At 38.8% G+C, this 20,981-nt stretch overlaps 1 protein-coding gene across 1 annotated transcript; it reads left to right on the top strand.

Moving 5' to 3' along the window:
• Nucleotides 1-15,539: 15,539 nt before the first annotated feature.
• PRXL2C (peroxiredoxin like 2C) lies at nucleotides 15,540-20,975 on the top strand. Its single transcript, XM_057384673.1, has 6 exons — nucleotides 15,540-16,217; nucleotides 16,697-16,780; nucleotides 18,271-18,324; nucleotides 18,764-18,869; nucleotides 19,106-19,237; nucleotides 19,843-20,975. Exons 1-6 carry the CDS (start codon nucleotides 16,029-16,031, stop codon nucleotides 19,968-19,970), a joined length of 693 nt encoding a protein of 230 aa, XP_057240656.1. The 5' UTR covers nucleotides 15,540-16,028; the 3' UTR covers nucleotides 19,971-20,975.
• Nucleotides 20,976-20,981: the final 6 nt, after the last annotated feature.

The raw sequence follows: 20,981 nt of genomic DNA, 5'->3' as shown, positions 1-20,981 counted from the left end.
TGTTTATTCTATTCATTCAGAGTGATTTCCAGCTATTGCACTTCAATTTTTGTTTCTTTGKTTTTTTTTGTCTATAGAGTTGACTCACAGATGAAGGAACTTTTTTCTCCTCCTGATACACTATTAAACAGCTTCCAAACTTCAAACTTTTTTTTTTTTTCTCCTGAGTTAACTAGTGCTAGCCCTAAAGCCTTTTAACCGTGAAGTAACAAAGCCCAGTACATCCTCTAGCAATATTACTATTGAATTTATCAACTGGGACAGCTGGTAAGCTACAGCTGTGCCGAAGACAGGAACAGGACAAGAAATTCCACGTTTTTCTGCACTTTTTTTTTTACAAAGGCTATCCTCACAGAGATTACATAATACTTAAATCAATACTTTGCTGAAAAGGTGATGAAAGCTGAACCCCCAAAAGAATGAAGTTGATGGACAGCGACACTGTGGTCAACATGACTAAGGTGAGAGTTAGGATRAAAATCATCCCCACACAGAAATAAAACAAATGGATTTCCAGGCAAATAGCATGTTTTGGCTGAGCAAGCAGGTGTGGCTCCACTGTGAGAAGAMAGGAGCAAAGATAAATCCACTGCACCTAGAAAGATAGCTCTGGGGTCACTCAGGGATACCCTTCAAGGTTAGGCAAAGATGAAGACACCCACTGCTCACGGCTCAGTCTAGAGACTAAATACATTAGCTGGTGTTTGTGGTCTTTTCTGTAGTCTACCATCTGTGAAAAGGATAAAAACAGTCATTCYTTGCTGTTGATGGTTGCTGTTGACATCAAGATGATATAATGAGAGATGTCAGGAAGGGATCTGACAGGTTTCTRCAGCAGTACACTGGTAAAAACAGCAACACCAGTATCACTGCTCAGTAAGCAGAAGGAACAAAGATTTGGACTGCCATAAAGTTGTACTTGATCAATGGCTGTGAAGAAGAGTTTGCAGGTGACATTTAGTATCACCTACAATCAGTTAGTTCTTATTGACTGTTTATTCACTTTTGTTTTGCATTCATGTAAGTAGAAAGAATAGGCACCATAAACAGAGATGCCAGAATGATGTGCTAGTAGTTACATATACTTGATACAGTGAGTGTATCTGAATTTCAGCAAACTTCTAGACAMAATTATACCCACTGATTGCAATTCTGCACTGGTCAGCTACATTTCACATTATATACTTTCATGGATGTAGTACTTTGCACTCGAATTTTTATTAAAGTTTTTTTCTTTACATTTGGCCCCAAGGAGGGAGTCATGTAACTTTTTTTTCCTCATATACCTTCTTTAAAATAATGGGTGCTACCAAGTAGGATGGACCTAATGAAATTATGAAAAAAAGTTCAGATTTCCAGTCACAGACTGGATGGGCAGATAGGATCAATCAACAACSTACATTATGAACTGAGCAATTCTGTTACTGGTATCATTGAAAGAATAAATATACTGTAACAAAATAGCAGTTATTCAGAACCGAGTGCTAAAAATGTCAATTCTTAAAAACTGTAGTGGCAGAGGTTAGAAAAATCYCTTAGGTTATTCTCCCAGTCACTGTATTAAGGGGATTCAATATATTTCCCTAATTCCAAGAGTTGTAAYTAGAAAGAATACATCTTTGGCATATTCACAAAGCACCTCTTGCAACCATCATACATTACACTCATACAGTGAACTCATTAGCAATGACAGTTGGCATAGAAGTTTTCTTTGTAATTACAATCAGTTCACAAATGCTTTATGATTCCAAATACTGTGGACCATGAAGTAGAGAATCTTACCTCATACATGCTTTACTAGCATAATTTTTTGCTGACAGTAGGCATACAGGAGCAAACAAAAATCATTTATCCCAGTAACATTCTTGTGCACCTCAGTTTCCTTTGAATGCAGCGCAGTATAAAGTTAACCCTGAAACTTCCATAGCTACAAAAACAATCATATTGAYGTTGTGTGGCATAAACCAAGCAAATTAGAAAAGAGTAACCGGAACCACATAACTCAGGATTAAAAAAAAACAAAATCAATTGATCAGACTACCTGTAACACATCTGTATGTAGCAGTATGTTCTGTCACCTGAGAAGGAAGCTTGATTTCTAGTGCTCAGCAAGGATATACAGCAGAGTGTACACAGCAAGAGGTGATCTTGCAGTTTCAAAGAAAGACAAAGTACTTTGATATAGAACCATACAAACCCTCACCTAGAACCCAGCACAATAGCCAAGAAAATCTGAGAGTATCTAAGGCTTTAATCTGGAAGACAAGAAAAACTCTTGAAGGGAGTAGGTGCTCATAGGAGATAGAGACCAAGAGGCTCCACCAAAAGATCCGTTTTGAAAGCAGAAGAGACTGGCATTCATTTCTTCTTTTTTCTATTTCTTCCTACAGAGAGTATCAGGCAAGTCTTTAAAAACAGCAAATTGAATTGAGACTGTAGGCCTGTAATATCATTAAACACAGACCATCAAAGGATCTCTGCAGCCAAAAACTAACAGTGGGCTCCTGATCTGCCTTCCACAGCAGAGGTGTAAAAGCTCMTCTCTGTTTTTAAAGTAACGTAATTTATCCAGATTTTTAACAGTATAACCCATGGCAGATTTGGCCCAGCTTGCTCAGTGGCCACCAGGGCTCACAATACATATGCAACTAAGCACAGATGTGCAATGAAGTTTGAAAAACATGTTCTGTCTTTTTACAAAGTGTGTACAATGAATATTAAACAGCCCCCTGAAGTTCACATTGCCACTCGTGCAGAATCAGCATCGCAATCCCTATTACACACTACACTTTGTGGAATGTTAATGACTATTTAAACTAATTCAGAGTGGATGTGTAAAGAGTCAGGGCAGTGACAGGGATACAGCATATTAAAGGTGAAGATTGTACAGTAGCTTTACATATTCYTTTTCCTTCTTTATTTCGAGAAGTCTTTTTCTTTTCAAATTTGACTATTTTTTATAGCCTTGGAGGACAGAAAATGAGGTTTCCACATCAAAAATGGTTAAGATACCCACAGGCAAATTTTGATTTAGTAAAAGGGAAAAGCTGCYATGTACTAGAATGCCATGTTAAAGGCTGGGGAGATTGATTGAATAATAAAGGAAATGGATAGCAAGCTTCATTAGAAGTGTGGTATATGAAAATTCCCTGTAAGCCACAATGCCTTCTAACCTCATATTTGTGTTTGAAATATATTTGCATCAGATTACAAAGAAATACAGCACTAAAGTATCAGGAAGTTTTAGCTWGGCAATAGGAGGCATAGTGATGTGACAGCCAATTATTTACATAACTAGAAGGACTGTGCACATGACATATAATCTGTGTTAGCATATATCACCTTTTCCTTCTGTATTCTTTAAAATACTCCAGCTGATACATTAATCAGCAGTAGAGTCTGAGGACTCCATTTTCTGTTTACTACAGAGTTCATTACAGCCTTCATTTATTCATTCAAAAGTGCATTAGTGTCCTTTTTAATTGTCTGGGTTTTTTTTTTTCTGACAGGGTTTCTTGTGGTTTGAAAGAACCAGCATTCAGACAGTATTCATTTTAGGCTGTGGCAAACCAGAGTTATAGGATCTACTCCATTCTGGTTTTGTGCCTCTATTATCTCAGAGGGTTCCTTCCCCAAACCATAACTCCAGTAAATCCCAGACTAAAATTAACTCATTATTGGGCAAATATATCTTCTGATAAATGCTTTCTGGAAAAGGCAGTCACAAACTAAATGCCTTTTTTGTTGCAGCGGGAACTTGTACAAAACTGAACTGTGAGTGTTCTACCAAGTATACTGGCACAAAAGCACGAGTGCCTGGAAACTCCTCAGTATCCAGAAGAACCTACTTGGTGTCAGAGTAAGGTCTGCCCTGTCTGAAGGAGAAACAAGGGCTTCTAAGAAGCTGTATAACTTTCCAAACAAACATGAACACAAGCTGTTAAAGTTTGGGAAAGACCTAGATTTTAGGTATTCTGAAATACTCTAATACTCTGATATTAGATATGGYTCTATGTTTATATTTGAGATACATTAAATATAGCACACAATCTATCTACAGAGGAAGTTCTTGGCTAGAAGTATGTCCACATTTCTATACTACATTCTCTTTCTTGGCTTATCAAACCCATTCCTCACTTTCTTCTTCACCCTTCCATTCTCAAAGCAGTGCAGTGGCAGGTAAATTGGCTGTAACAAGAATTGTGTTTTTTCCAGGACAGAGATCCTAAAGCTGCTGCTRCTATGGCTTTGTAAAATGTTCATGAAGTGGGAGGGATGGAGATCGCCTGATCTGTACCTTGCTGAATGTGTGTGCAAAGGTTAGAAACAATGTATTGGGGAAGGCAGGGAAGGCAGAGCCAACTAATTTAAATCTTTAAAAGAAATCAGGTTGTTACCTGGCTCTCCTTGATGTTTACTGAGTTTATAGCATCCTTTTCCCTAATTAAAATAATGYGGAGTTTTGTTAATTTTTGAGCAGATGCATAGCCTACTTTTTTACTACCCTGCATAAATAATTGTAAAGCCGGAGAGCTTATTTTAAAGTCTCATTCTTTCAAGCTGCAATTCTGGCGAAAAATTCTAAGCACAGAAAAAAAGCCAGGAAAGGCTAGKGTTGCTTGCACACAGCTCCTGCCAAATGCATTCCAGCAGGATTTTATTTTACCAGCAGGACTTCATTATACCAGCACTTTAGCAAAAAAAAAAATACGCGGCTAAAGGGCAAGATAAAGACTGTGGGAGCACGAGGGAGCAGAGGGCTGGGCAGCTGGGGGCAGGGGGGAAGGTGGTCAAGAAARTCTAAAGATTAGAAAACAAGAAAAAAAGAAAAATAATAATATAGAAGCAGGAGGGCCAGCCTTTTACTGAAGCCTCAGAACAAAAACAACGATTACACACCAGGCAAACCATAGCCAACCAGACTGAAACCGCAACACCTGAGCAGCRCTGGGCTACACTTTCCTGACACCGTGTGGTTCATCTGTAGAGGTGCATTCATGTCGGTCACCTCGAAGAGCTCTTCAAAGGAARTTGTGTTTAAAGGTGCTTTTAAAGCCAGTGGTCCTCATCCCACTCTTGGTTGGTTACAGGTCCTAAGACTGTCTTTCATGAGAGGGCCACAGAACGTCACCTAAACTTCATATTTCACACCAGCCCTTTATCTTTAAAATTACTTTTCTTTCATTCATACTCAAAATAGTGTTCAATTCAGAAGACAGGTTAAGTATTTTAGAAGATGCCATTGAAGAAGAAMCATTATGTGAAATAAAACACCTACGATTTTATAATTTTGTTAAATTTTATAATTTTATTAAATTTGTAGCAATAAAAAACAGCCTCAACACAAGTTAAAACCACTCCTGACATGGAATAGTCTTGACCCCTCCCATACCATCATTAGAGAAGCAAGCCAGAGAACAAAATGTACCAGCCAAGAAGAATAGCAAAACAAATGCCAGCATGATCGTCATTTTGTTGAGATGGTTTGTGTCTCAGATTTAATGATTATTGAGACCCAGATGTCTTCAGACTCTCTCAGCTGTAAAAAAATCTGCTCCTRTTAACTGTGATCAGCATTCAGGAAATAAAATTCCACTTTCTTTTTAAATTTTTATGTCTAATTAACAATTAAAATGAGTACAATTATGTTTATTTCTGCTTTATGTAAGGCAGCCATCACCACAGTTCCTATGCATTTTCAAGTCTYTAGGTTGTTTAATGAATGCTTCATAGTGAACCCTGAACTCTTTTGTCACCAGTGGACATTTAAGCCGGGCATGTTAAAATTCTCATTTTGTTGATGATTTCTTTAATTTTTGACCTTCTTATTAATATATTTCTGTCAGCAATATATACACACAAAAAATATTTTCCTAGCAGGAAAGCATTGCAAATTGCAGTTTAAATGCATTTTTATTTCATCCATTAGCTTACTCCTCAGTCAGGTGACATCCTGGAAGAGCCCTCCTCAAATGTCCAGAGCTTTTTAGCTCAGCATTTACATCTTGATCTACATTTACATCAAGAAGTAAATGTAACAAAAAACAAAACAAAACAAAACAAAAATAAAAATTAGGGGCTCTTGAATGAATACTAGAAGTCAAACAAGAGACTATGGACAATTATGGAAAACATAGCAACTTCTGGTAGTGTATTTGCTTACAAAAAGAAAATCAACTGCAGCATTTACATCCGATAAATTGGGTGCCTTTCACTAGCTTCAGTTATAAATCATTACAGCAGCTTTGCTCCAGTGATGATCAGTATTTCTTCATTCTTCATATAAACTCATTGCTTTGCAAGACTCATATTTGGTACTTGAAGGCACTTTCTCTCTTCAAAGAAAGTATTACGAACAAATAATTATCAAATATTATTTCTGAATAGTCTCAATCCCAGTTCCATTTATTTTAATTTTTCTCCTCTGTTTTCAATTGTTATGTCTAGTGGACCTCTAACATCCTCAAGGAGGAGCCATTTTCAAAGAGACATTTCTACTAACAAACAAGAAATGCAATGGATTTCAGTTTTAAGTATTTCATAGAAATCAAGTAACAACCCACAACTACAGAATAGACAACCAAAAGGCAGCAAAGCAGATTCTGCTGTTTAGGTAGAGCTTGAACTGTCCTGGGATGTCTTTGGAATTCACTCATTAAGTTTGTCTTGCAGAGGCAGAGCATGCTATGCCGAGAGATTGCACCCAGATGGTTTTGGGCACAAATGTGGAGATTTCTGCATCCAGGAGCTGCAAGGGTGTCCTGCAGGGAGGAATCCAACAGCTGCACTGTAGAACCACAGCTGTTTCCAGATGACTCTGCAGCCAGGGAGCACCCCTACATCCCACACCAAAATTTCCACCAACCACATGTTGCTTGCGTTCAGACAGGTTTAACAAATGTGACAGCTGCCAGGAAAGAAGGAACAGAGGAGGCATATGGATGGGGACATTGCTGAGGACATGTATGGAGATGTTCTCTTCAGAGGTTCTCGCATGCAGAGGTGCTCTGAGGAGACTGCAGCCCATGGTCAGGATGGCCTGAAGGGACATCCACTAGCGACACACAGTAGGGTAGGGACACCCCTGAAGAGCTACAGTCCATAGATGATCACCACCAGTAGCGGGACATTTCYAAATGGACTATCACTCACAGAAAATATATGCCAGGGCAGGAACTTCCCAAAGAGACTCTTACCCATGCATAAACCATATTGGGGCAGAAGGAAATAAGAAGAAAAGATTGGCAGAAAGAAAATATTAGGTGTACAACCCCAACTCCAGCTCCCCAAATTGGGGTTGTGTTGCTTATGACTAGTCCCTGAGTGGAATCCCACCAGCTCAAGATAATTTTACAAGAGACCATGTGAGAGTACATGAAAGATGGATCCCCCACCAGCTCTTTCTACACACTTAGAGATAATAGGTTTGTTTCAGGCCTGGAATTAAAAGTTATACTTGTTTCCTCCAAGTGCTACTATATCCTCCAGTCTTGTGAAAGACTCTTAAATCAGAAAGTTTATTATGTGTCATACAAAATGTATGCTGTATGATTTCTTCTTTTTAAGGTAACAAGTAACTGTCAAATAGCACCTGTTTCTAGGCAGATAGCAGGCATTAACACCAATGACTTCATAGGCAGTATTCTTACCTCTAAGATGATATTAAATAATACACCAGCATCGTGTCAGGCTGAATTATTGCCTGCACCGTCTTTTAGATGCAGTATTAAACTTACCTCTGAAGTATTTATGGTCCTTAGAAATCTCCACTGCACTGTGAACAAGGTTATCCCTGGAGTTCTGACCAAATCACATTTTTGCAATTGCATTCTGTCAAACTAAATTTTCCACTGCATTTTTGTTTAAATACTCTACACTCCTTTGCCTCTTGCCTTAAAATGCTGTGCTGTACTTGTGCACACTTTCAGAGCACCACATGTCAAGAAGTGCTTGACAAGGTCATGCCACAGCTTCAATGGGAAAAGAGCTTTTCTTTCACTCAGACTCAAGAAGAGTGGTACATTTCCCCTTAGAAGCASAAGTCATGCTTGTTAATTTGAATTGGGAAAGGCTAGACATTGCAGCATTTAAAGAAAGCATTAAAAAGTAGAAGCTAGTGGTAATTTCAGTATTGCCAGTTTTAAGTAAAGGTTGCTTTTGATCCAGAATCTTTTCAAAGATGTCACACTGGCAGTTCTTTTTACCGAAATCCAAATTTTCTACAATAATGGTCATTTTTTTCAGGTTTCCATTTGTTACAGAGGCAGAACCAGCAACTTTCTAACGAAAGCTTGTTATTCCAGGTTGACATGCTGCTGAAGTAGTCAAGAGAACTAATAACARATCTCTGCACACATGACACACTATTTTCCCATCCCCTCCATCTTTTACAAGCCTTCCAGTGCAAGTATTGTGGCATCCTACGCTTAAGAGCAAACCACTGTTCAGATCCCACAAATGCTTCAAAATGCACAGAAGMAGATAGTGCATCCAGGAAAACAGAATTTTCATACCCACAGCAGATAGCTCTTCCACTTTATRTGTGACACCTCTTTCTAAGACTCTCAATCATTAGAACTTCAGGAACAACATCTTTCTTGGATTACCTAAATAGTTTAAAATTATGTAGAAAACTGCAGGCAGACTGTATAACTCTCTTTGTGAAATGGCTGATCTAGCCATCATTCAGCAAGCCAGCTGTTGGCTCCCTGCTCTTTATTCTCTTTTTTTCTGGAACTCGAATCCAAWAACTAACTTGCTCTAGAAAACTCACCAATTTCCTTCCAAGAAAGCAGAATTCTAAGTTAAATTTCAAATGAGATAAAAAGTCTCTTATMTAAGTGACATCAGAGATAACAAAAATGATACTCCAGATATTTTTATCATCTGAAATTCCCATACAAAGCTAAAAGTGTGTCCTGCTGAAACTTCTCACGGTTTGTTCACAATATGACGTATAGATAGTCTGAACCTCTTCATGTTTTTAMATGTCTTTTCTTAGAGAATCCTCCCTTATTCTGGTTTAGTGTCATTTTTTGAAAGTTATTTCAGATAAGCAGAGCTCAAATAAGCACAACCACAAGTGGTGTTACTCAGCAATAGCTACAGAAATTAAATTTACATCTACTTTAGKCAGAATTAACTTTCAAGTGTGAACAATCTCCTTATTACATTGTTAGAAACAGAAGCTGAATTACAATGATCTGTTTAGAATACAGCTGCACAGATAGACAAGAAAAAAATGACTGAAAAGTATGGTTTTCAAAAGTACTTTATCAAAGCTCTTATGCARAAGCCACTGCCACAAGACACAGAGGACAGGCCAGAGAAGCAGCATTCCAAAGCAGATAGACACACATGTGAAAAATGTAACATGGAGAAAAAGAATAAGTATACCCTCACCTCCAAGTGGGCCATACTTCTTGAAGTCATTGTTAGAATTAAAAAAAAAAAATGTCCATAGACTAAGACAAGAAAATTATTTTTAGAAATTTGTTTAAATAAATAAATAAATACATACATACAAGACTCACCTGCCTTAGCAATTAGCACTCTACTAAGTAGTAGGACAGAATAAGAATTCTTCAATTTTGAATCATCCTTTTCTGTCTTATAGGCTTTTCATTTAAGAAAAGCACCAYTAACTACTCAGAAAGAGACACACAAATTACATTAGCAAGAAGTGATTCCTGTTGGCATGGCAATTCCAGATGCAATTGTGTTAAAGCCATTTGGACTGTCAGAGATATTTTCTCTCTTATGATATTTTCAAGCAACAACTGTTGCTTCTTTAAAGGATTTCCCTTTGAAAATGAATGATAGCACCAGGATAAAAACACATATGTTTTACAAATTTATTATTATAGTACCTAGCTAATTTATTTTTATGATCAAACTATAGTGAAATTACTAGGCCTCTAAGTCAAGACCTTGGAAACCATGGCGGGGCCACAGCTTGAATATTAAAGTGCCTAATGAGAATTTTTAAACAGKGGCTGTTGATTGTTTTCTGGAGAGAGCATGAGAACAAGACAATTGAGGTTGAAAAAAAAATCTCACTCTTGCATCAAGCAGAAATGGCAATAGCAGCATTAAACAAACAGGYGATGCATAGAAATCAGCATCAAGAAAATGGAGTCAAAATTTTGGCAAACATTTTATAGAGGAACAATAAAGAAAATTTCTTAAAAAATAGCACTKAGAGGGAAATTTCATCTCTTTTTCATTATTTTCTTTTTCCTAAACAGATTTTGTGTGCACTTTATTCTTCAGTGCTTACATGTGAAATCTTGGGCTGCAGACAGARGGACTTACAACATGAAAGAGAATGGTATAATGAAATAATAGTACATAAATTTGAACTAATTTGAATGGCCTTTTACCAATATGCAAACTTGTTTTACATTTACAGACATTTTAGTTAAAGAATTTGTGCTTTAGCTGATATGTTAATATATTTTAATTTATGATTGTCTCTTACTAAAGCATATTTAATATATTTATATTCCCCTTTTTATTCTGATCTTCACTTTAGCTTCTAGTTTTGTGCATAAACAAGTGACTGCATTAGAAATGTATTAAAAAGACAATTGAAAATAGCAATTGAAGAATAGGGAGAGAATAAATAGTTTCATTAAGAAAGAAAAATCTTCTGGAGCAGACTGACATCTTTGCTGAAGTAAATAACATAATTATGATGCAAACAGCAGAAGGAAAAACAGCTTTCTTGTTTAAACACTTAAGAAGGGGCCATATTTTTGACCTTAAGCCAACGATCATCTCTCAAAGCTCATCCACATGAACTCCAGATCCAAAAGGCTTTCAGGGCTGGGCCCTCCACCTCAGCTCTGGCATGAATTTTACTGGCTCTAGTAGTTTTCATTGTTAACAAACCAAGCAGATTATTTCCACTGGAGAGGATTTTAAAGGCCCTCCTAGGAGAGCCAGCTGGAAAGCTGTAATGTCTAAAGCTTCTGACAGAGGGTTCACATAGCTATTAGATGCTTTATCTTCAGCCTCTTTTTTCTTATTTAAATAATTTTTTAAGGACGTCCTCACTAAATGAAAACCATGGTTTACATCATCAGAGTTTGGCACATACACGACCTCAGCAAGCTACACGATGTTAAGAGAGATTTAGGCAACACTTTTTAGCCATTTTGAAAGCAGGAGGGCGGACATGGGCCATGGATATAAGCAGTCAGGCAAGCTTGTGAAAAAGTCAAATCTACCTCTTTATGAGAACTAGCCTGAGTTTCTAATTGATCCCTCTAGCAAAGAGGCTCAAGAGATATGTCTGTGTTAAAGTGATGCTACTCTTAATTATATACCAGGAAATAAATGAGATCTGTTTCAAGTATGGGCTATAATTAGCACAAGCTATTAGCCTCCAGYGAAAATGTTATACCATCCACTGGTCTCAAGAAGGGAATTCCTAACTGTAGCTAAATATCAATGTTGTCATACATAAAAGAGCCATTTGAACGGAATCTGCTGTTAAGTACACATCCAGCTCTCCATGTACACAAAAAATATTAAGAATAGCCGGGAACTACAACTTTCTCACAATACACTTTTCCATATGAGCAAAAAACGGGGAAGGAGGAGAGAAATTAAAAAAGGAACAGTATCTAAAGTTTTCAARGAAGCTTTTGTTTGCCTTGCAAGACAACAGTACAAGTCTTAACTAAGGCTTAATTGGCCTGAATACTCCATGAGATCACCTGTCTTYTCTTCACATTCTTTTTTTAATCCTCTCATCTGGTTTACACCAATGATAATTAGCTTACTTTCTAAGAGCCTTATTGTTAACAAGATACAAGATGATTCTGTTTGGCCAGCCTGGATTGTAGCATATCTTTTATTTGCTTTTGGACCATGTCTGATCTATTTAAGTAGTAATTTGCTTCTTCTTAGTCCTATTTAAAAAGATTAAAATCAGTGGCACTTAGAGTAAACAAACAGTGTCTTCACACATAATTTACTATTCTTGACAAATAGATGGTCATCTCTCCTTCTCATTTGCAGCACAGAGRGTAGACAGCTGCAAAACAGAAATAGATCAAATTCAGAGAGTTCTCACCAAATGCATTCAAATTCCTCTTCATGCCTTAAGGCTATACTAAACAAAATGTGAATATTTCACTTAATACTGTTATTCTTTGTGTGGCAAAGTTTGCACTAYGGCTCCCTGTGTAGGATTTGCATTACAAAACCCAATACCTCAGACACAACAGGAGAAATACTTTCTCTCCATACGTCATTATAACCCCTCAACTATCATTAGAATAGAATAGAAATAACTATTTCTGTTATCTGTGTTGTGAAAAAACAGTTGGKCAATATGAAACACACACTGATATTCTGATACTGCAGCCAGATTTATGAAGTCCTTAGTCTGGTAAATAATCTTGAATCATTTTCAAAGAGAACCAAAAAGCAAAACTCAGGCAAGCTTTGAAACAGGGATAACCTCCCCTTCAGAAAAAAAAAAAACAAAAAAAAAAAACAAAAAAAAAACAACAACCAACCTCCCCTCAGCAAACAAAAACAAAACAAAAACCAAACATAAACCAAACCAAACACACACAAACCCAACAAACAAAAAAGCAACCACAACGCACAAACTAGGAAGCAAAACCAACAAGGAAAAACATCAGGATGAGAACACACACCAGACAGCAAAAATGGAGATAAATCCAGCATTTGCAAAATTACTTTCAAGGCTGCAAATCACTGTCCTTGCTGGTCAGAAGAATCACTCCATGACACTATGTAAAGCACACCCCCAGAATATCGTGACACTAAGGGAACAATGAATGGCAGACATAAAGGGAAAACCTCTTATTATAGACTCATAAAATAGTTTGGGTTGGAAGTGACCTTAAAGATCACCTAATTGTGCCCCTCTGCCTTAGGTAGGGAACCTTCTACTACACCAGGCTGCTCCAAGCCCCATTTAACATGGCTTTAAACAATATCAGGGACAGGGAGCCCACAGCTCCTTTGGGGCTCTCTCACCACCTTCATAGAGAAGAAACTRTCTTATCTACAGGACAGTATACATTTTTACTCCTTTTTAATTACAACAGTTTAAAAACAAMCAATTCTTACCTGGTGTTTAGCATGATGTTTTTCCTTGGAATTGTAAACACTAATTTATTTTTTGCTGATAAGTAATAACCTTGTTATCTCCAGCTAAACAATGTTGGATTAACAAGAAGAACAAATACTCTTGTGCTAAATAAACAGTACATCATGTAGCAAATTGATAATAACGTGTTGCTTTACAAATAAACACCACACACTTTAGTCAGTGTTTATGGTATTGATACAGGCTACACTTCTCTTGTCAAATATTTTGTTCAGCTCCTGTAAATAAAGGAATTAAGGYTGCATAATTATAGCTGGTATTTTGTTTCACTAGTCAACACAGAACAAACAAATTATTCACCATCTTTATGTAATTATTGTTTTCCCTCTTGAAATGGTAGGAATGTGAATTTCTTATCCAGAGTACAAAGTAACCCAACCCCTGATTAATTAAGTATTAGCTAAGTTTCTCTCTACACCTGTAAATTGCACTGCAGTGAAGACAGTGACTTGCATCTTGAATCACAATTAATAATGTAAATGCACTGATTGATTCTCTTTAAGACAGTGAAAAATAAATCACTCTGACAAATGTGGTTTTTTTAAGTTATCCACATTTSTATATCTGTGAGCTATAAAGAGGGGAAGGGAAGGAAGTATTCACAGCACACACTGWAGAATTATGTGGTTTTAGCAGACTTCACACTTTGACAGTACTGTCCATAGTATCAGCACATATGGATTCCTTCTTCCTATCTAAGTCAGTGAAACCTATGTCTGCATTTATGTTAAGCACGTATCAATGAAAAGCTTTAAGCTTCAGTTTTTCCAAACATGAGTGCTAATTTTGAGTGTTTCTCTTTCAGAGAAGCTGTCAGAGTACAACTGTCTTCACTTCTGGTTTTTTTTCTGTAAAACCGGGGGAGACAGCAATTTGTATTCTAGCAACTCTTAAGGTTTTCCACCAAAAGTTAGAAACATGATGTTTGAGAGGCCTTAGACAATGCTTTGGCAAATATCCTCAGAAGAAAGTTGTYGTTCCTCAATTGTACACTGCTGAAACCAGCTGTTAGGGATGTGTTTCTTCAGCTAGTTTAAGGAGGCCAAATGACATAAATAAAGCAAAGTCTGCAGGCAGTCTCCACTGGCCTAATAGGAATGATTATCACCTCTTCCAGACAGGCAGAGTGCCTCTCTTGGACTCCTCAGAGATTTCATTTCAAATCAAGAGAGATTAAGCTCTCTGGATGCACAAAGTCAGCTGTGTGCCGACTGACCCAGGGCAGCGTCCTCTGAGTTTGTGACACCACACTGCCCAATTCTTTTCATCAGGAGTCTCATCCCTTCGTGTGCTTTCACTCAGAGGCTGTGGCAGCAGACCCCCTACAGCGATATGACTGCCTTTTCTGATTTCTAGCTGCAGTGGCAAGGGCCCTGGACCAAGCTGTACTGATGATCGAGCAGTGAACTGTGCCTCTGAGCCTTGCCCAATGCTACCCGGTTTTACTGCAGGCTTAAAACAAGGAGGTTATGGCCTATCCACTTTAGCCTCAAGATGAAGACCAAAGCCTGTCAAAAGCTGTCAGTTCTCTGCTTTGCTATGTCCTGCAAGTAGTCAGGGGTAGGCAACACATTCCCATCAGTACTGCTGAGGGAGGTGCAGAGCACTGCTGCACAGCCCACGGTTTGGTTTATGAACTGCCAGTGGAAGAAATGTGTTGGACAGGATACCGGTAACTGAACAAGGAAACYTGATGAAAAACAGCAGTGAGGAATACTGCCCAAATTCTTTTAGAATCATTGAATCACTTAGGTTGGAAAAGACCTTTAAAATCATCGAGTACAACTGCATCTAGCAGAATCTTAAATTTCACAGTTTTCTAAAGTTCTTTCCTAATCTTTACTGATTTGAATTCATATCTTTTTAAATCAAAGTCCTTGTTAGAACATACTGAACTGCAAGACTTAACCTATTCTATGGACTCACTCCTGGTAATATAAAACAGTGGTTTTAATCCAAAGCACAGGGAATGAAAGTTTGAATAATATTAACATATAGATCATGGGGCAGTTTGACAAGAGAAACCTTGGAATTAATAAAATCAGAGAGTTTCACAAAGCAGAAAAACTTCTGGAGATCCACCCWGTCCTATTCTCTCTGACACTTAGTCCTATTCTCTCTGATACTTCTTTTTCTCCGCCCACTAAGAAAAGTACCCTCACCCTCGTAAGCTTTCAGCTGACACAACAATCTAAAAGACTACAATATTCTTCAACAACCTAGTATTTTTCTTAAGAACTGTTCACTCATTTCTGTGTGCACTTGAACATCTTCTGCTAACTCAGCTGTCAAGGTACCTTGAAGTTCTGCTTTTTATGAATACGGAAACCGGGTTTGGTGTGTTTTTTTTTGTGTGACACARCAGCTCGACAGCTCCCGAGAACAGTTCTGTATCTCGCTTACAGCCCTCTGCCGAGCTGCGGCCTCGGGCAAAGCGAACGCCGACCTCGAGGCCGCACGTCCATGTCACTGCTCCTGCTCGCACACCATTCCTGGGAGGCTCCGTGTCACTTTCCTGTGTTTCCCGGGCACAAACCGCACCCCGGCTGTGGTTTCGGCCGCAGGTTTCTCGCTCTCTCCATCCCAAACCCCCAGCTGCACTGGGCCGCGGCCTGGCCGGGGTCGCTCCCACGAACGGGACCGAGCCGCTCCGCTGCGCTGCGCTCCATCCCGGCCCCGCGGCTCCCTCGGCTCCCTCGGCTCCCTCGGCTCCCGCGGCTCCCTCGGCTCCCTCGGCTCCCTCGGCTCCCTCGGCTCCCTCGGCTCCCTCGGCTCCCTCGGCTCCCTCGGCTCCCTCGGCTCCCTCGGCTCCCTCGGCGTCGCACAACGCCCCGCGCCTTTCCGCTGCAGCTCCGCCTTTCCTTTGGGCGCTCCCATGGCCGGGCCGCCGGCGCCCCCGGTCACGCAGCAGGTCGGGCGGGCAAGGGGCTGCGGGCGGCGGGCGGAGCAGGAGCAGGAGCCGCTGCGGGAGGCTGCCCTGTGCCCGGTGCTGGACGCRGACGGCAGGAGCGTCCCCTTCCAGAGCCTGTACGGGGAGCAGAAAGCCATCGTGCTGTTCGTGCGGGTGAGGAGGGGCCGTGGCGGGGCCCTGCCCGGCTCCCGGCGGGGCTGCGGGAGGGTGGGGGTGTGAGGGCTCAGCGCGGCCTGGGCTGGAGCGGAGGGGGAGGAAAGCACAAAGGAGAAAAAACAGTGCTGTTCCTGAGACCTCGTATTCTTTGGTTAAGTGATMCGGTATTTACCAGAAAGGAAATACTTCTTCAGCCGGGTGTTTAGGGAAATAAGTATCGTGTTCCTTGATTTCCCAGCTGTCAGGCCAGCTATCACATTCCTGAAATATCTAGAGATAAAAATATTTGCAAGGCCGCAGGCCCAGTGTCCTTGTTCAGGCTTGGATTAAACCGGTATCCTAATCCAAATTTGGTGGCTGCRAAGAACCAGAATCTTTCCCATTCCTTGTTTGTTCCTGATCACTTCCAAAGTGGTGTGTGCCCAAAATCTGCTGCTTCACTGCTATGCAATAACAAGTGTTTCTGACACGTTCAGTTGGCTGTGTTGCAGAATTTTTTGTGTTACACCTGTAAGGAGTATGTAGAAGATCTGGCAAAAGTCCCCAAGGAATTTTTACAAGTAAGTACTCTGCCCTTAATATGTTTGTGAGGTCAGTGCAATCAAAAAATTTTGTTATGTCCAGCTACAGGCTTACGTAAGGCTTCTAGGAATAAAGAAATGGCTCAGAAGAAGAACTTTCATTGTTTGCTACAATAGCAATAATGAATCTGCCTAGGAGACACAGGAAAGGATTTATGGCACTACACGCTCTGTTGCAGCAGCATTATTTCTTCTTGCCCTATTAGCTTGGTGCTCTTTTTGTTGCTGTTCAGAACAGTTAGACAACATGTAACAGGCATTTCTTCTGGTATTAGTAGTGCCCTGGACAGCTGTCTTCTGACTGCTAACTACTGCCCTTTCCATTATGCTAGTAGGGCCAGCTGATGGTTGTGTGCAGAACAAGATCAGAAAATTGATCTGGATTAAAAATAGYATCTTTTTCGGTGGTTGCATTTGTAGTGTGTCCTGTTCTCCAGGCAGCTGCACAAACAGGAATGACATAGTGATAGAAAGAAGAAGGGTGGGCAGGGGTTGCTATCGACACGTGTGTGTTGGGTGGTAGGAGACACCAGCGAAGACAATAATCTGCTAAATGTGGAAGGTCAATCTGTCTTCTAGACTGCTGATTGAAATTCTGTCATACTTTATTCCCAACAGCAGCACAGCCAACGACATACTCAGGTCATTACTGACAGCAACTCCATCTAAGTYCATCTGAGATAGAATAGGAACCTGAGGACAAAAAGGGGAAATTTCTTTGTGACCATCCCTTCTCAGGACAGATAGTTCAAAACTGTTTGATCAGTGTTACTTAAAAGGATATTTTCTTAATTTGGCTCCTCAAATACATGTATGCAGAGAATCAAAAATGTCCACGCTTTTCTTAGTGTCAGTGTTCTTTTTTTAGGAGGGTTTATTTTCATAACAAGCAAAATAATTTTATATGGGAATGATTCTATGTGGGAAATGCAAGTATTACACTCTAATAAAACAACCCAATATTTATTAACATCTAAGTGAACTTCAGTTTTGGCCCCTGTTTTAGACTCAGGCCTAATGTTGCCCCTGCAAAAGMGAGCTTGTGAATGCAAGTTATGTCTATTAATGAGTGTCCATATATATAAATCACAAAAGTTTGGACACCATCATTTGCATGCTGCTTCTTTAGATRTAGGTGCAACTGAGTGAAAATTTTGAGTTTCTAAAATTATAGCATATTGCAATCAATTGAAAAGACAATGCTTCCTGTTCTACATGAAACTCAAAGTTAAAGCATGTGCAATTTAAAATTTATCTCTAAAAATATCTTTTCACTTAATAAATTAATGTAGCTGCTAACTGCGGGTGCCATACCAAAGTGCAGTCTCCAAACATGTAAATGATGTTAACTTCAAGTAATTTTAACATGGTGCACTGYGATCTCAACTCAGGACACCAGATTCTGCTAATGCTTTGAAGTCATGTGAAAACACCCAGTTCCTCTTTACAGCTTCAGTGTTCTGTTCTAGGAATCRAATGTGAGGCTTATAGTTATTGGACAGTCATCTTATCATCACATCAAGGTAAAGTAGTCATTAWATATAGTATATCCTCTATTGTGTCTTAATGGTTTGTATTGAGGGATTTGTTCTGCATGAAAAGATGGTCTTTTGCAATGGCAGAGAAAAAGGATAGTATGCATGACACAATTCTAATAGTAATACATGAGTAAAACAAATAATTAAAACTTTCTGTTTAAAAACAACCAAGACTTGCTAAGGAAACATCTTTTCTTGATTTCATTGGAAGCTTTGTTTTAATAGAAGCTTTAAGGCTAAAATTTTTTCCTGTTTAATTTAATGTAATTAACAAATACACCATTTTCAAATTAGAGGAGGGAAGGTGGAGCTGGCAGGGTGTCAGTGTTTTTTCTGTTGTCAGTAGACCCTAACTAGTTACCACCTTAACCTTTCAATTTTTTTTTTTTCTGTGTGTGTGTGTGTGTATGCATATCCTTTGCAGCCCTTTTGCAGTTTAACTGGGTATACACATGAAATGTATGTAGATCCACAAAGGGAACTATATAAAATACTTGGCATGAAAAGAGGTGAAGGTAATAAAGTATCAGGTAAGAATAATTTTCTAATTTAGACTTTCAAAAACAAAACAAAAAAACTCTGATAAAATAGCATGATCACAATGTACAGAGAAAGTGAGTTGCCCAGACTGGCTCTTGTAGGCTGTATTTTGTAATATAATACYGGTAATCAGGAATCTCTGAATGATTCGAAGCAGCTGTTCAACATTGTTGTTCTTACATACTTTTGTATTTGTACATAACAAGTGTTTTGTGGTTTTGTTTAGTTCAGAGCCCTCACGTGAAATCCAAYACATTTCTGGGAAGCATAAGGAGTATATGGAGAGCAATGACTGGCCCAGCTTTTGAYTTTCAAGGAGACCCTGCTCAGCAGGGAGGAGCTTTGATTATAGGCCCAGGTGAGCTGCTTTGTTTTGTGTGAAAGTTACAAGTGTCCCTCAACTGTTTGCTGCAGTCTCCTCAGCTGTCCCTGTGGGTCCCAAGGAGTCAGTCTTGTGTGGAACTGTGTGATTTCTGWCACATGAAGGAATCTGCAAAGTGTTGTTGTGTAGCCCCATCTCCCAGAGGTGGTACAAAGTTGATCATAGTCCTCCAGAAACTAATTGGAGTGCTGATGGAAAAACTGACTCAAAGTTTGGAGGGTTTTCTTGACATCATAGTATTTACCTATATTCTGCTTTCACATTTGATTTGAAGCATTTAATGTGGTTTTAGTAGAGAAATAGAGCAGGAGGGGGGAGTTGCAACATGACAGTCACCACATTATTAGGWATCATCACGCAACAGCAGATTTAAATTAGTTAGCTTTGGTGTTCCTTGCTTCTTTAAMATAATTGAAAAACCTTTTGTCATTGTTTTAAACACAGCCAGTCTATTGTGCAGTCTGCAGAGCTAGTATTCATTTGTACATGCACTGGTAGGTAGTCAGAATGCTGCTTCGATTTACTTACATCTTTGAATAAATAAATGTTATTCARTAATTTACATGTTATTCTCATTCCAGGCAATGAAGTTCATTTTTTGCACCTTGATAAAAACAGGCTGGATCATGTTCCCATTAACACAGTTTTGCAGCTGGCAGGAGTTAAAACAGTAAATTTCTCAAACAAACCCCAGATTATTGACATATGACACCAATGTAATATATACTTTTTAAATTTGTGCTCYACAAGAACAATTCTCCAGTGAATTCCAACAAGTATCAGTTCTGTTGTGCCTTTGTGGGACATCTGAAACCTTACGTGGAAAACCAAAACACAGAAAAAGCTACCTGACAATAGAAAGGGACACAGAAGTTCTRTTTCTATTGAGTACAAGATAATAAAAAATAAAATAAAACAGAGACTTTTTGCAAAAAATCCTAGACCTTATTGTCTATTGAAACAGTCTTGCTATTGTAATATTTTAAAAATCATTTTTCAAGGTACACTWAATTAAAAAATTGGATTTTGCTCAGGGAGAACTTGAGATTCTTGCCTTCAGCACATCAACACTGGCTTTTAACCAAACACTTCTCAGCACTGTTTTAAAGCTTCCAGCATTGTATGACAATTTTGTATTGAAATACACCTTGAAATTTCACAGTTTTGAACACCTTTGGACTTAAGCTTATGCCTACATTTGCATCTGGCACTGGTAGTAATTATAAAATACATTTTACAATTTCAAATAAATCTTTTAAATACATCATCCATTATCTGGAATTCTTTTGTATGATATAAAAACATGGGTTTGCAAGACCAGAGATAGGTGTGTCTCAAATTTGTATGTGGTCAGATTATTGCTTTTGGAGTAAGCCAAATTATTTGTTTTCCTATGCAGATTTGCAGCAAAATGTTCTCCTTTTGTATGTATGTACTTTCTCTCAGAGCAAGGGGTCTCTGAATAAATTGTCTGYAGTTATTTCTGTCTTAGGCAACTGAGCAAAGCATAACAGCATTCTGGTTTGCAGTTCTGGCATATTTCTTACTATCCATTTATCAACAAATGTTTATGTTGAGCATCTATTGCTTCCATCAAAGTAGACGAGCCTTCTTTTATCCAGGAGACACTTCTCTTTAGCAATATGAAAAAAAAATGTTCAAGATTTATGGAGGAGTGTATCCTTCTCTGCAGTCTCTGATCTTCCCTGTAAAATGCTAC

Source organism: Malurus melanocephalus, unplaced genomic scaffold, assembly GCF_030028575.1.
Source record: "Malurus melanocephalus ecotype Western Australia unplaced genomic scaffold, MMel_1.1 scaffold_15, whole genome shotgun sequence".
NCBI classification, from domain to species: domain Eukaryota; kingdom Metazoa; phylum Chordata; class Aves; order Passeriformes; family Maluridae; genus Malurus; species Malurus melanocephalus.
The sequence above is the reverse complement of the archived record's forward strand: the minus strand, read 5'-3'. Positions and strand labels throughout refer to the sequence as shown.